Below are 14082 nucleotides of genomic sequence, written 5' to 3' on the forward strand. Positions count from 1 at the left end.
GGATTAAGTCCCATGGATCGGGCCTGTTACTGTATAATACCCAGGGCCAGATGTTGGGTGTAAATATTTGTGTTCTCTAGTTAAATTATAATGAAAAACATCTCTTTTATTGTCCGTTACTGGATTGGTGACAGCGACTGGAGTACGGAAACCGGTGTCTCTGTCCGAACTATAGGAGGCATTTGGTGACTCGCTCTTTTACATGGTTTCTCTAACACCACATGACCTCCAACCTGCTCCCGTTACCACGTCACAGCCACGGGTCCACTATCGGAGACGTCAGACTCACCTTGTCCACGAAGTTTGCAATCTCCATAATACGATGTTTGGTTTTTCCCAGATCCATGTTTTGTTTTCTGTACTGTCAGAGAGAGAAGTTACATTTACAAACCTACATTGATGTATGGAGATAAATCCATGTGTATAAACCAGAGATGGCTCAAGGGCAACAGAGATAACTGGTTTAGGACCCAGCGTGTGGAAGGTCCATTTCACTGGGCTAAAGCTTCTATAGAGCCAGAGCTGATTATTGCTATGAGTGGTGCATTGGAGGGGGAAGGGGGGTTACATGGTCCTTTCACAACTGGCCTCAGGTTTTATTGAGTCACCCTCAGTAAAACACAAGGAAATGACAACATATAGTACAAGGCAGCAGGTAGGATAATACATATAATAACTATACCATACAGTGTATGGAATATTTATGGGATTATCAAACGCTCACATTCCAGAAACAGAATATAAGCAACAAATTATCTTATGTCAGGTTATAATAGTACTTTAATAGGAAATAATGATTAGTGCAGATCACCCCTCTCAGGGACAGTGATGGGGTCACTGACTGACCCAAATCCATTCATGAGAGAAACAAGAGACACGAGTGAAAAAGGGGCGACTCAGATTCAAAAGTTCGTTAGGAAGGGATGAGAGGGGGCTATGAGGAGAGAGGAAGAGAGAGCGAGAGACTGAGAGTGAGAGAGAGAGGAGAGAGAGACTGAGAGAGAGAGACAGAGAGTGACTGAGAGTGAGAGAGAGAGAGACTGACAGAGAGACTAAGAGAGAGACAGAGAGAGGAGAGGAGAGAGAGAGACTGAGAGAGAGACAGAGAGAGGAGAGGAGAGAGAGAGACAGAGAGAGGAGAGGGGAGAGAGGGACTGAGAGTGAGAGAGAGACAGAGAGAGGAGAGGAGAGAGAGGGACTGAGAGTGAGAGAGAGAGACTGAGAGAGGAAGAGAGAGCGAGAGACTGAGAATGAGAGAGAGAGAGACAGAGAGAGGAGAGGAGAGAGAGAGACTGAGAGTGAGAGAGAGACTGAGAGAGGAAGAGAGAGCAAGAGACTGAGAGTGAGAGAGAGAGAGACAGAGAGAGGAGAGGAGAGAGAGACTGAGAGTGAGAGAGAGACTGAGAGAGAGACTAAGAGAGAGAGACTGAGAGTGAGAGAGAGACATAGAGAGAGACAGAGAGAGGAGAGGAGAGAGAGAGAGACTGAGAGTGAGAGAGAGACTGAGAGAGAAGAGGAGAGAGAGAGACTGAGAGTAAGAGAGAGAGACTGAGAGAGAGGAGAGGAGAGAGACTGAGAGAGAGAGACTGATAGAGAGACTAAGAGAGAGAGAGAGACAGAGAGAGAGACTGAGAGAGAGAGAGAGACTGATAGTGAGAGAGAGACTGAGAGAGAGGAGAGAGAGACTGAGAGAGAGACTAAGAGAGAGACAGAGAGAGACTGAGAGAGAGAGAGACTGAGAGAGAGACTAAGAGAGAGAGAGACAGAGAGAGAGACTGAGAGAGAGAGACTGATAGTGAGAGAGAGACTGAGAGAGAGGAGAAAGAGACTGAGAGAGAGAGAGAGACTGAGAGTAAGGGAGAGACAGAGAGAGACTGAGAGAGAGAGACTGAGAAAGAGAGAGAGACTGATAGTGAGAGAGAGACTGAGAGAGAGGAGAGAGAGACTGAGAGAGAGAGAGAGACTGAGAGAGAGACTAAGAGAGAGAGAGAGACAGAGACAGAGAGAGACTGATAGTGAGAGATAGACTGAGAGAGAGGAGAGAGAGACTGAGAGAGAGAGAGACTGAGAGAGAGAGAGAGTGAGAGAGAGACTGAGAGTAAGGGAGAGACAGAGAGAGACTGAGAGAGAGAGAGACTGAGAGAGAGAGAGACTGAGAGAGAGAGACTGAGAGTAAGGGAGAGACAGAGAGAGACTGAGAGAGAGAGACTGAGAGAGAGAGAGGCTGAGAGAGAGAGAGTGAGAGAGAGACTGAGAGTAAGGGAGAGACAGAGAGAGACTGAGAGAGAGAGAGACTGAGAGAGAGAGAGAGACAGAGAAAGAGACTGAGAGAGAGAGAGACTGATAGTGAGAGAGAGAGACTGAGAGAGAGGAGAGAGAGACTGAGAGAGAGAGACTGAGAGAGAGACTAAGAGAGAGAGAGAGACAGAGAGAGAGACAGAGAGAGAGAGACAGAGAGAGAGACTGATAGTGAGAGATAGACTGAGAGAGAGGAGAGAGAGACTGAAAGAGAGAGAGAGACTGAGAGAGAGAGAGAGAGAGAGAGAGAAAGACTGAGAGAGAGAGAGACTGAGAGAGAGGAGAGAGAGACTGAAAGAGAGAGAGAGACTGAGAGAGAGAGAGTGAGAGAGAGAGAGAGAGAGAGAGAGACTGAGAGTAAGGGAGAGACAGAGAGAGACTGAGAGAGAGAGACTGAGAGAGAGAGAGAGAGAGAGAGACTGAGAGTAAGGGAGAGACAGAGAGAGACTGAGAGAGAGAGAGACTGAGCGAGAGAGAGAGAGAGAGACTGAGAGTAAGGGAGAGACAGAGAGAGACTGAGAGAGAGAGAGACTGAGAGAGAGAGAGACTGAGAGAGAGAGAGAGAGAGAGAGTGAGAGAGAGACTGAGAGTAAGGGAGAGACAGAGAGAGACTGAGAGAGAGAGAGACTGAGAGAGAGAGAGACCGAGAGAGAGAGAGAGAGAGACTGAGAGTAAGGGAGAGACAGAGAGAGACTGAGAGAGAGAGAGACTGAGAGAGAGAGAGTGAGAGAGAGACTGAGAGTAAGGGAGAGACAGAGAGAGACTGAGATAGAGAGAGACTGAGAGAGAGAGACTGAGAGAGAGAGAGTGAGAGAGAGAGAGAGAGAGTGAGAGAGAGAGTGAGAGAGAGACAGTGAGAGAGTGAGAGAGAGAGACTGATAGTTTTGCTAACCGCAGAGTGAGGGTAAATGATGATTGACCAATGAGGTCAGGACCTGTTTCCATATTATATATAGCAGAAAACAAACTCACCAATAAATTGTCAGCGACAATATACAGTTCCATGTACTTCTGAGCCTCCCAGACATTCCTCTTCCTCTGCAGAGGAGATGTTATGTCAGTGAGGACATAGGGTTATTCACAATAAAGACCAGATGACATTTGTCTTACATACTCAGCCATTATAAGTGAGCGGAGCCTCACACCCATGTATCGGTCAGGGAGGTGGCACCATGAGCCTGGTCAGTACCGTCCACCGGCTGCTATTTGCCAAATATGATGAATTGTTTGATCAACCCAACCACTGAACATATACAAGACTAAGAGCTGTCATCCATCCTGATCTTAGCACTGTACAAACCACAGTCTCTATACGCAATACAATTACAGAACTATTTAGGGCATTGTTCCTACATTGATACATAATATTCAACATAATGGCCACTAGATGGCAATCTAATCCCCTTGTAAAAAAAGTAGTTGGCCGTGCAGGATATTGATGGCTCGGTGGTCAATACCCACAGAAGCCCCCAACATATTCATATTCATATTTCCTCTATTTGATATTCATTTATCAAATAGAGAAAATCCTTAGGGTTTCTCCCTATTTAACAAACCTCCCCTTCCAGTTGAGCCTTCACCAGCCATTGTTATCATTCGGGGGGCACTATCTTTAAAATATGAAATTCTTTTAAATAAAGTTTTTTATTATATATTTTATAAAAATTTTATATATTTTTTTAAGAATTTGGAAGTCGGAAGCCCAACCCCAGAATTCCAGGCGCCTCCGTCTGTGCGAGCCGGCGAGCATCGCTCCGCTGCCCTGACAATCTTTTATTGATAAATTGGTCGGCCGAATGCTTTCTATCGCTGCAATGAGAAATCTTTACATCCACAAGGATTTGATATACAGACCAGTTGTTCGCACCCATTCCAAAATATTCATTTGTTTGTAACAAACCAATTCTAAAATATTGTAGTAAATATGCAAAAAAATAATTTCAACCAACTTTTTTATACCCATTACTCCAATAACACAATAACACCTAAGTCCTTGTGACACAAACATACGGCAGCTCGCTGGTTGGGGATAGTAACGCTCCCTGTATCCCTCAGTTTAGTGCCAGCCTTACCCTGTGGTGCCTGGGCTGGGAGATGAAGTCATTGAGGTGAGAGGTGCCAGTTCCTAGGTGCCCAACGTGACCACAACTCCCTCCGTTAATGGGCAGGTGTTCTGTGCGGTACAGCATGTGGGTTCTGTAGCCTGGCGCTGCCAGAGGGTGGAGGTAGAAGCTGTTGTTGGCATTGAGGGTGATGAGGCCGCTGCAAACAGGACCAGAGAGAAGATTAGAAGTCGCAGCTTCAACCAAACTAACGTATTATCAACAATGTGTTTTCATTTGTTTGATTGATGTAGTCGTCAATCACGGAGCAGTAAAGATTATAACTGTATGTCAGTGATGTTTAGTAGACAACTGGTGAATATCAGCATCTTGAGGTAACAGGGGCAACACGTGAGGGTCCAGAGGCAATACGTGTGGGACCAGGGGTGACAACTGAGGAACCAGGGGCAACACGTGAGAGACCAGGGGTGACATGTGAGGGACCAGGGGTGACACGTGAGGGACCAGGGGCAACATGTGAGGGACCAGGAGCAACACTTGAGGGACCAGGAGCAACACGTGAGGGACCAGGGCTAACACGTGAGGGTCCAGAGGCAATATGTGTGGGACCAGGGGTGACAACTGAGGAACCAGGGGCAACACGTGAGAGACCAGGGGTGACATGTGAGGGACCAGGGGTGACACGTGAGGGACCAGGGGCAACACCTGAGGGTCCAGAGGCAATACGTGTGGGACCAGGGGTGACAACTGAGGAACCAGGGGCAACACGTGAGAGACCAGGGGTGACATGTGAGGGTCAACACGTGAGGGACCAGGGGCAGCACATGAGGGACCAGGGGCAGCACATGAGGGACCAGGGGCAGCACATGAGGGACCAGGGGCAACACCTAAGGGACCAGGGGCAACACCTGAGAGACCAGGGGCAACAATTATTATTATTATTATTATTATTTTTATTATTAATAATCTTTATTGCCACATGAGGTCTGCAGCTCCGTACAGAGGCCAAACAACAATACAGTAAACAAGTAACACTACAGCTGAAATGAAAGTAAATAAAAGAGTAGCATGAAATGTGGAAGTTATCTTACAGGTATTATGGTATAAAGTCCCCGTTGTACTAGATTCATGTGGAGTTACAGGACATATAGGAGCTAAGGATAGTATCATAGACACCAGACATATCTCAGTAATTGCGATAAGTGAGTATTACCTGATCCCTGAGCAGCTGCTGAGTACAACCGAGGACTCGTCATTACCCCTCACTCGTCCATGGTAGTAACAATGTTCCTGCACACAGTAGGGGAAAAGGGCGATTAAGACGATTAACAGAGGTCATCTTACCAACATGTTGGATAATGAGCCGACTGAATAGAATAAGATCATTATTAGGTTATGTGGTCATTTTGGGGCTGCACACACTGCAGGATCAGCCCTGTTGCCCAATTATACCTGTAATATTGCAGCCTGTGTTACCATTATCAGACAGACACCCGTGGCTCTAACCTATGGAGCACAATACGTCCTAGAGGTGACTTCATTTTCTGTTAAACTGTTTTTGTAAAATATGTCTGTGCAACAATTTTCCTAAATGACCTATTAATGTAAAACAACTCCCTCATCCTGGGCAACTCCCTCATCCTGGGAATTACTGCTGCAATTGGACAACTCTAAATACGCTGTGATTTTATTCTATTCGATGTATCCTCAGCATAGCTGGCAGAAGTCTGTGGGCACCCTAGATGTTTACCTTCTCAGGCACTGAAACACTGAATGAGGGACAGAATATCACTCATTTAGTTTTTTCTGTGTACGCTGAACAATGGCATCCTAGTTGGAAACCTAGATTCATCAAATAGAAGCACTAGCTCTGGTTCTCAGACCTAGTGAGTGCATCACATGAAGCCTCATTAGAATTATATATATGGAAGATAGGCGCAGTAACCAAGTAACATCTAATCAATCCTGATTAAATGTAGACTGGAATTGCTGATTGCTTTGTGCCCACAACAACTTTGGTATAAAACTATCCTGCTGGCCACCAAGTTTCTGTGTATATAGGTTCAATCTGCAATCAGAATGGAGAGAAGGAGCGTGATGCACTTTGCAAACTTATAAGCAAACAATGTAATGTTCTAATTTAGCATGTTTTACATTTTGCACATAAAGTGTATGACAATGATTTTTCCTGGCTGTCTGCACAACTCACCGTGTGATTCGGCGTCACCGTCACCATCTCCCCATCCTCTGTGTAATGTGTCTCGGTGAAACCAGGAGAGAGCAGGAGGCTGTGGGAGACAGGACTCATTACTGACCTCCAACATAGACAGTGACACAGATACATACACACCAGAATAATCAGCAGGTCCGGCCTCGGGTGGCAGAAACCCAGGGCCGGCATTTTATCATAATATTTTGTCTTATGTGAGATTAACAGCATAAAAATTGACCACTAACTGAATTAATGGCAGAACCCTTAATATTATGGCCAAGATGCATAGAATGAGGCAGGGGAGACGCCCAAAATGTAGAAACTGGTCCTGATACACGGGCCCCAGTCTGTGCCTAAAACCCATTCCCAGAATCCCATCCTCTCGCCCCCGCCCCTTATGACTTATACCAGGCCTGTCCAACCTGCGGCCCTCCAAGTGTTGTGAAACTACAAACCCCAGCATGCTTTGCCAGTAGACAACCTGTTGATAGCTGGAAGGGCATGCTGGGACTTGTAGTTTCACAACATCTGGAGGGCCGCAGGTTGGACAGGCCTGACTTATACCCTTACATCCGTTTCTGAACCACAATTTACCACATGAACCTCATTGTGTCATTTCATTCTTGTTTCCTTGTTATTGTTGTTTTATTGTTTGCGACATATAACATCTGCTCCGTTTACATCTGGTTACACTTTAGTGTTTCCTTCGACGTGTCACATGTAACCGCGGGGCCGTGATTTAATGTACCGGCTACTTTAGAAGTGGACGTTTCTTGCTGAACAAATGAAAACAATCTCCTTTATTATGTTTCATTCACAGACACAGCTGCTGACATGATCTACAAGGCTGACACTTCTTATGGCAATAAGAAGTGTTGAAGTGTTAAATGACTTTGGATCACCGATACTGCGGCGCATATTCTTACGGACCGCACATGAATCCAGGACCCAAGCTGTGCCCCATTACTGTACTAGTCTTTCTCATTGCTCTCCCACAGCTAAACATTTCCCTGTTTATGTCCTTTACTTGGGGGATCAACACCGTTAAATTATATGTATATATGTCATCAAATGCCTAATTATATTGTAAGCTCCTTGGAACAGAAACCCCTTTTTCCTACAGTATTCTAAATTCCAGTCTGGTTGCTGTCCTCAGTTTATTCGGCCGGTGACCACTGTGAGGTGCTACAGAAACAAACACATTTGGTTCATACTGTTATGTAAGTGCCAGGATCCTGGTAATGTTTACAGCCCAATCACCTGGCTCTAATTATCTCTATTTGCTGACAAGAAAAACATGGATTTAGACTGAGCTCTGTTTCCTAAAGACCCGTGGGGTGTTGGGGGCTACGGGACACGTGGGAATATTTATATTGTGTGACAATTAGCACAGAGCCCGCTGCTCTCGTTGTATTGGGATAAGGAATACCGAGGACGTATGATGATAATAATAAATCTTTCTCTTTGCGGAATTCCCAGTATTAGCTTTGTTCTGGTGGGATTTCTCTGGCGTTATACCCCAAACCCACCCCTCTTTCTCCCCCGCAGAGTGAAACCACCGCTCTATGTACAGACTATGAGGGTCTGATCCTGCATTGGACGTATGTTAGGTGTAATTTACGCACAAAAAAGCCGCCCGTAAAAAAATAGCGTCTTTATGCCCATATGCTGGGCCGTGGGCATCTCATGACCATCCAGCCCTGGATCTGTAGCTTACGTGCCAGACTGACGTCAGACATAAGTACACCCGCATACACACAACCAGGGCGTAAGCACAGGAAAAGTTTGTTTACTTTTGTTTTGATAGGGAAAGACACATCCGCTATTAGGCGCTATATAGTACAGATGTAATATTCCTTCTCGTGCACCAATGAAATACGCCCACACATCATCATTTATTTATATAGCGCCACTACTTCCGCAGCGCTGTACAGAGAACTCACTCACATCAGTCCCTGCCCCATTGGGGCTTACAGTCTAAATACACACACACACACACAGACACACAGACACACACACACACACACACACACGTCATGTTGTTAGCAGCCAATTAACCTACCAGTATGTTTTTGGAGTGTGGGAGGAAACCCACGCAAACACGGTGAGAACATACAAATTCCAAGGGTCCATGGAGATAATGGGGCCCACTGCGTGACAGACGCAGAAGGTCGGGGTTCCCGGTTTCCTTCTCCCCACCTCCCTGCACCTCTGTGCCCACAATATCCTATAATCTAATCACAGCCAGCTTCAGACGTGAATCCACAATCTGTCAATAGAGCTCCAGCATCATCATCAGCGTCCTCTATAGGTGCAAAAGATGCAACGCCTATACGGATCTCTGTGCCAATGGCATTTGTATGGGCACAACCTTATAGTCCTCGGCCTGCGTTAGACTCGGCCTGCGTTAGACTAACCACTAGGCAGCACAGTGGCCTAGTGGTTAGCACTTCTGCCTCACAGCACTGCGGTCATGAGTTCGATTTCCGACCATGGTCTTATCTGTGTGGAGTTTGTATGATCTCCCTGTGTTTGCGTGGGTTTCTTCCGGGTGCTCCGGTTTCCTCCCACACTCCAAAAACATACTGGTAGGTTAATTGGCTGCTATCACATTTAACCCTAGTCTCTCCCTGTCTGTCTCCCTGTCTGTCTGTGAGTGTGTGTCTATAGTAGGGAATTTAGACTGTAAGCTCCAATGGGGCAGGGACTGATGTGAAATAGTTCTCTGTACAGCGCTGCGGAATTAGTGGCGCTATATAAATAAATAATGATGATGATGATGACTACCCCGTCCCTCTCCTGTTCCGCCTCTCCTGTCATAAGGAGGAACAAGTGTCAGATGTACAAATACAGCGAGGAACGGCGGAATGGTGCCCTGTGGTGTAATGAAACACAAACACACAAGATTGTGTCACTGGAACTATAAACCACAGGACGGCCTGTGCTCTGCCGCAAAACTGCATCCACGAGAAATGTTGCCGCAGCTTCATCTTCTCTAATTGTGAGTTACTAAAACCACTATCAGTAATTGTGTATAACATGGTAATGTATATTAAACACCCTTCCCCCATTATTTCTACTGGGAGAAATACCAGATTGTTAAAGCACATTGTACTATGACTTGTGCCTAGTGTGCCCAGACTTTATCTGAACGTACCAGGGCTGAGTTGGACTAAGCACTGCCAACGTCACCATCAGACGTGCAATGGAAAGTGGGTTAGTGCAGAAGATTTCAGGGTAACTACTGGAACTTTGATAGATGTATCTGATTGAATCATATAAGTTGTTGTTCCTGCAGGAGAGGTCTGCACTGGGTGATAGCAGTATTAGTACAGTATATTCCCTGCAGAGTGTTGGATAAAGCAGAGCTCAGGAATTACTGAGAGATTACGGATCCTGGACACAGATGAGAAGAGAGGAGCAGAGGACCAGCCGCTTATGCCAGACAGAGAAAGGAAGGAGATCTCTATTCTACACTGTAGTCTGAATTATTAACTCCTGAGTGCATCTGTATGACTGAGAGTGAGGGAATGTATAAACTGACAGAACTGAACACAGCTAAGTGTTACTGAGATATTTGGAAGAAGTCGCCCTGATTGCAAAACTATATTAAATACCCAACTACTGCCAAAGACTTTACTCCCAGGTTGGGGCAACGATAGGGTCATTACACAGCTCAGCCGGGCCGTGCTCCTCAAAGAGCACAAAGCACTTGACACTAGACGCTGCTATATACTCGTGGGATAGAGGGTGGTAGGAATAAGGGGACGGCTGCTGTGGAAAGTGTTGAATCTGTGAGTTTCTCAAATAACTACAGAGACATGAGCTCAACAAGAGAACATTTAGTGCTTTTATGTTTAACCCATTCTAGGGGTGGACAATTCTCCAACACAGTTGTGATTCAACACTTTAACACTTCACAAATGGTATGTGCCTCCGTACCTCCCTGTACCCGGCCTGGGGCTGATATGTGACATAGTTACATCGCCGCCCGTTGCATGTTTAGGATCATGTTCCTGATAAATCTGTGAGCACACAAGTCTCAATTCTCAGAAAATATGAATGCTGAGTACAAGACTTCCAGAATCAGGGACTCTCCAGGGAAAAAGCAGGACACATGGGAACAGGGGCTGGCTGGTAAATGTTAGCCTGGGGGGAGGGGGCGATACTGGGCTCAGCAGCTTATTAGGAACATTTTAAAAGATAAAAATGCAGGTTGCCCAGTGATCCAGCCCAAGGTAGCCCACTATGGGGACGGCCCGGGGGGCGTACACCCCCTCTGCCCCCCAGCCCCTGCATGGGAACCCAATTTATCTCTCTCCTCAAGTGACAGTGTCCACTAATGAACCCTAAACAAGAGTCTTATTATCACGCGCCGATCTCTGCGTCACAGCTGCTTCTGGTTAAGTCAAAGCTTTTCTTTCCGAGACCAAAAACTAGCTGGGACGCCAGCTGGGTCACCCACCCCCTTCCCCCCGACCCGCTCTGTCAGCAACGTCTGTGTGAGCCGGAGAGCTAGACGTTACCAGCATAGTGACGTCGTCCTGTAGGCTCACTGACACCTTCACACACAGCGATAGCAGCTCGGCCTGAATATCACAATGAGGAAATACAGCGATAGCGATAGACTGTCCCCTTTACTGGTTCAAATCAGCCCATTACCCCGTATTATGGGTGAGACCTCAGGGGGCCCCACTCTCCCCTTTATATTCTGACATATGTAAATGATATCTGTTCTGCAGCTAATTAATTATGGGAAATATGCAGCTTAGATGGAATTGGCCATAGAACCTAATTTAAATCTGGCAGTATTATACTATTATTATTATTATACTATTATTATTGTCTGTATATTACACAGTGCTGTATGGAGAATAGTTATCATTCATGTAGGAAGAACATACAAACTCTACACGGACAGAGCTCTGGTCCGAGTCTGACCCATAAGGGTGAGTTGGGTTAGGATCAATTTAGATGATGAAAACACGTTGTACATCGATCACTCTGTCCAATGGTAACAATAATAACTAATTCCATAGACAGTGAAAGCATCAGCATCACCTAGGACCCTTATGCCGGCATGATTACTCCTGTGACTCTACCCTCTACCCTGTAAGAGAGATAACGTTATTTAGAGGAGCGTTAGACAGGTCCCGGGATACTGAGAGATATATACGGACACCAGGAACTACCTGGAAGACTGGAGCCAGCCGGAAGTCAGCATGATGTGTGTATATTTATATATTCCATGATCTACAGGGGATCAAATGCAAATTTAACAGAGCAACATAGAAGCTCTGAGATCGTCCTGTCCCCTATCGGCCTCTATTCCTCAATCTGCAGCGACAGCGAGGGTTTGATATCGATTTTTATAACCACAATAGAAAATCTGTTATCACCACAATTTATTACTGAAATATCGCTTGAGCAGCTGAGAGATAGTTGGGTGGAGGGAAGTAAAGTGGTGGTGGGATATCGGCGGTGGTGTATTGGTGGTAGCGTATCAGTGACGTATCAACGGTAGTGTATTAGTGGTAGTGTATCAACGGTAGTGTATTGGGGGTAGAGTATCTGTAGTGTATCGGTGGTAGCATATCTGTGGTGTATCGGCGGTGGTGTATTGGGGGTAGAGTATCTGTGGTGTATTGGTGGTGGTGTATCGGTGGTAGCGTATCCCTGGCGTATCGGCGGTGGTGTATTGGTGGTAGAGTATCGGTGGCGTATCGGCGGTGGTGTATTGGTGGTAGAGTATCGGTGGCGTATCGGCGGTGGTGTATTGGTGGTAGAGTATCGGTGGCGTATCGGCGGTGGTGTATTGGGGGTAGAGTATCTGTGGTGTATTGGTGGTGGTGTATCGGTGGTAGCATATCCGTGGCGTATCGGCGGTGGTGTATTGGGGGTAGAGTATCTGTGGTGTATTGGTGGTGGTGTATCGGTGGTAGCGTATCCCTGGCGTATCGGCGGTGGTGTATTGGTGTTAGAGTATCGGTGGCGTATCGGCGGTGGTGTATTGGTGGTAGAGTATCGGTGGCGTATCGGCGGTGGTGTATTGGTGGTAGAGTATCGGTGGCGTATCGGCGGTGGTGTATTGGGGGTAGAGTATCTGTGGTGTATTGGTGGTGGTGTATCGGTGGTAGCATATCCGTGGCGTATCGGCGGTGGTGTATTGGGGGTAGAGTATCGGTGGCGTATCGGCGGTGGTGTATTGGTGGTAGAGTATCGGTGGCGTATCGGCGGTGGTGTATTGGTGGTAGAGTATCGGTGGCGTATCGGCGGTGGTGTATTGGTGGTAGAGTATCGGTGGCGTATCGGCGGTGGTGTATTGGGGGTAGAGTATCTGTGGTGTATTGGTGGTGGTGTATCGGTGGTAGCATATCCGTGGCGTATCGGCGGTGGTGTATTGGGGGTAGAGTATCGGTGGCATATCGGCGGTGGTGTATTGGTGGTAGAGTATCGGTGGCGTATCGGCGGTGGTGTATTGGTGGTAGAGTATCCGTGGCGTATCGGCGGTGGTGTATTGGGGGTAGATTATCTGTGGTGTATTGGTGGTGGTGTATCGGTGGTAGCATATCTGTGGCGTATCGGCGGTGGTGTATTGGGGGTAGAGTATCGGTGGCGTATCGGCGGTGGTGTATTGGTGGTAGAGTATCGGTGGCGTATCGGCGGTGGTGTATTGGTAACATAACATAGTAACATAATTGATGAGGTTGATCCTATTTTGGATCTCCAAGGATCCTGCACTTATATTTGAAATTGATCCAGAATAAGCAACCGCCAATCTGTTTCATTTCTGAAAATCCCCCCAGACTCAATATTGCAGTCCTATTTTTTCCCTATATCCACTACTATCCTACATTTTAATTAATGGTCGTATCCCTGGATACACTTTTCCGCAAAAAAAATTGTCTAACCCTTTCTTAAACATATATGTATTGAATCTGCCATCACAACCTTCCCTGGCAGTGAATTCCAAGTCTTGACTGCCTGTCGTGTATATATTGGAATGCAGATCACCTGCGGATATTGGCGCTGCTACACAAGGAGGCGCGGAATCTAACACGCCGCTGGTTTACACCAGGGAAATCCAAACTCCCTTGCGGAGGTTTTGAAATCCAAACTCCCTTGTGGGGGTTTTGAAATCCAAACTCCCTTGTGGGGGTTTTGAAATCCAAACTCCCTTGTGGGGGTTTTGAAATCCAAACTCCCTTGTGGGGGTTTGGATTTCGTGGCAAACGACGTGCAGGTCGTGGCCCTCCCAGGAAGCTACCCGCGAGATGGCGGTGAACAATCATGGTCGTACAGGCTGAGCTCAGGGACCGCGCGGGCAAACGAGGTACCAAATCAGAAGACGAAGCGGAGTCAACAGGCCAAAGGTCAAACCGGAAAGCACAACACAGATCCAAAAGGGGTATCTAAGGCAGAGTCAGGGAAAGCTGGGTCGGTACACAGGGAGACAGTCAGAAGGCTAATAATCATATAGAAGTGCTGGAGGCTAGTGGACCTAGTTAC

General features: G+C 46.7%; 1 protein-coding gene across 1 annotated transcript in view; it reads right to left on the minus strand.

The window, feature by feature from the left end:
• The window catches only part of LOC142099474 (disintegrin and metalloproteinase domain-containing protein 33-like), a 112751-nt gene that overhangs the window by 22068 nt on the left and 76601 nt on the right, over positions 1-14082 (minus strand). Inside the window, exons 4-8 of the mRNA XM_075182989.1 lie at positions 6571-6649; positions 5575-5651; positions 4371-4560; positions 3271-3336; positions 290-361 (exon numbers count right to left, since the gene is read on the minus strand). Of these exons, the coding sequence (XP_075039090.1) occupies positions 290-361; positions 3271-3336; positions 4371-4560; positions 5575-5651; positions 6571-6649 (484 nt within the window). The remainder of the gene's footprint in view (positions 1-289; positions 362-3270; positions 3337-4370; positions 4561-5574; positions 5652-6570; positions 6650-14082) is intronic.

Source organism: Mixophyes fleayi, chromosome 1 (assembly GCF_038048845.1).
Source record: "Mixophyes fleayi isolate aMixFle1 chromosome 1, aMixFle1.hap1, whole genome shotgun sequence".
Lineage (NCBI taxonomy): Eukaryota > Metazoa > Chordata > Amphibia > Anura > Limnodynastidae > Mixophyes > Mixophyes fleayi.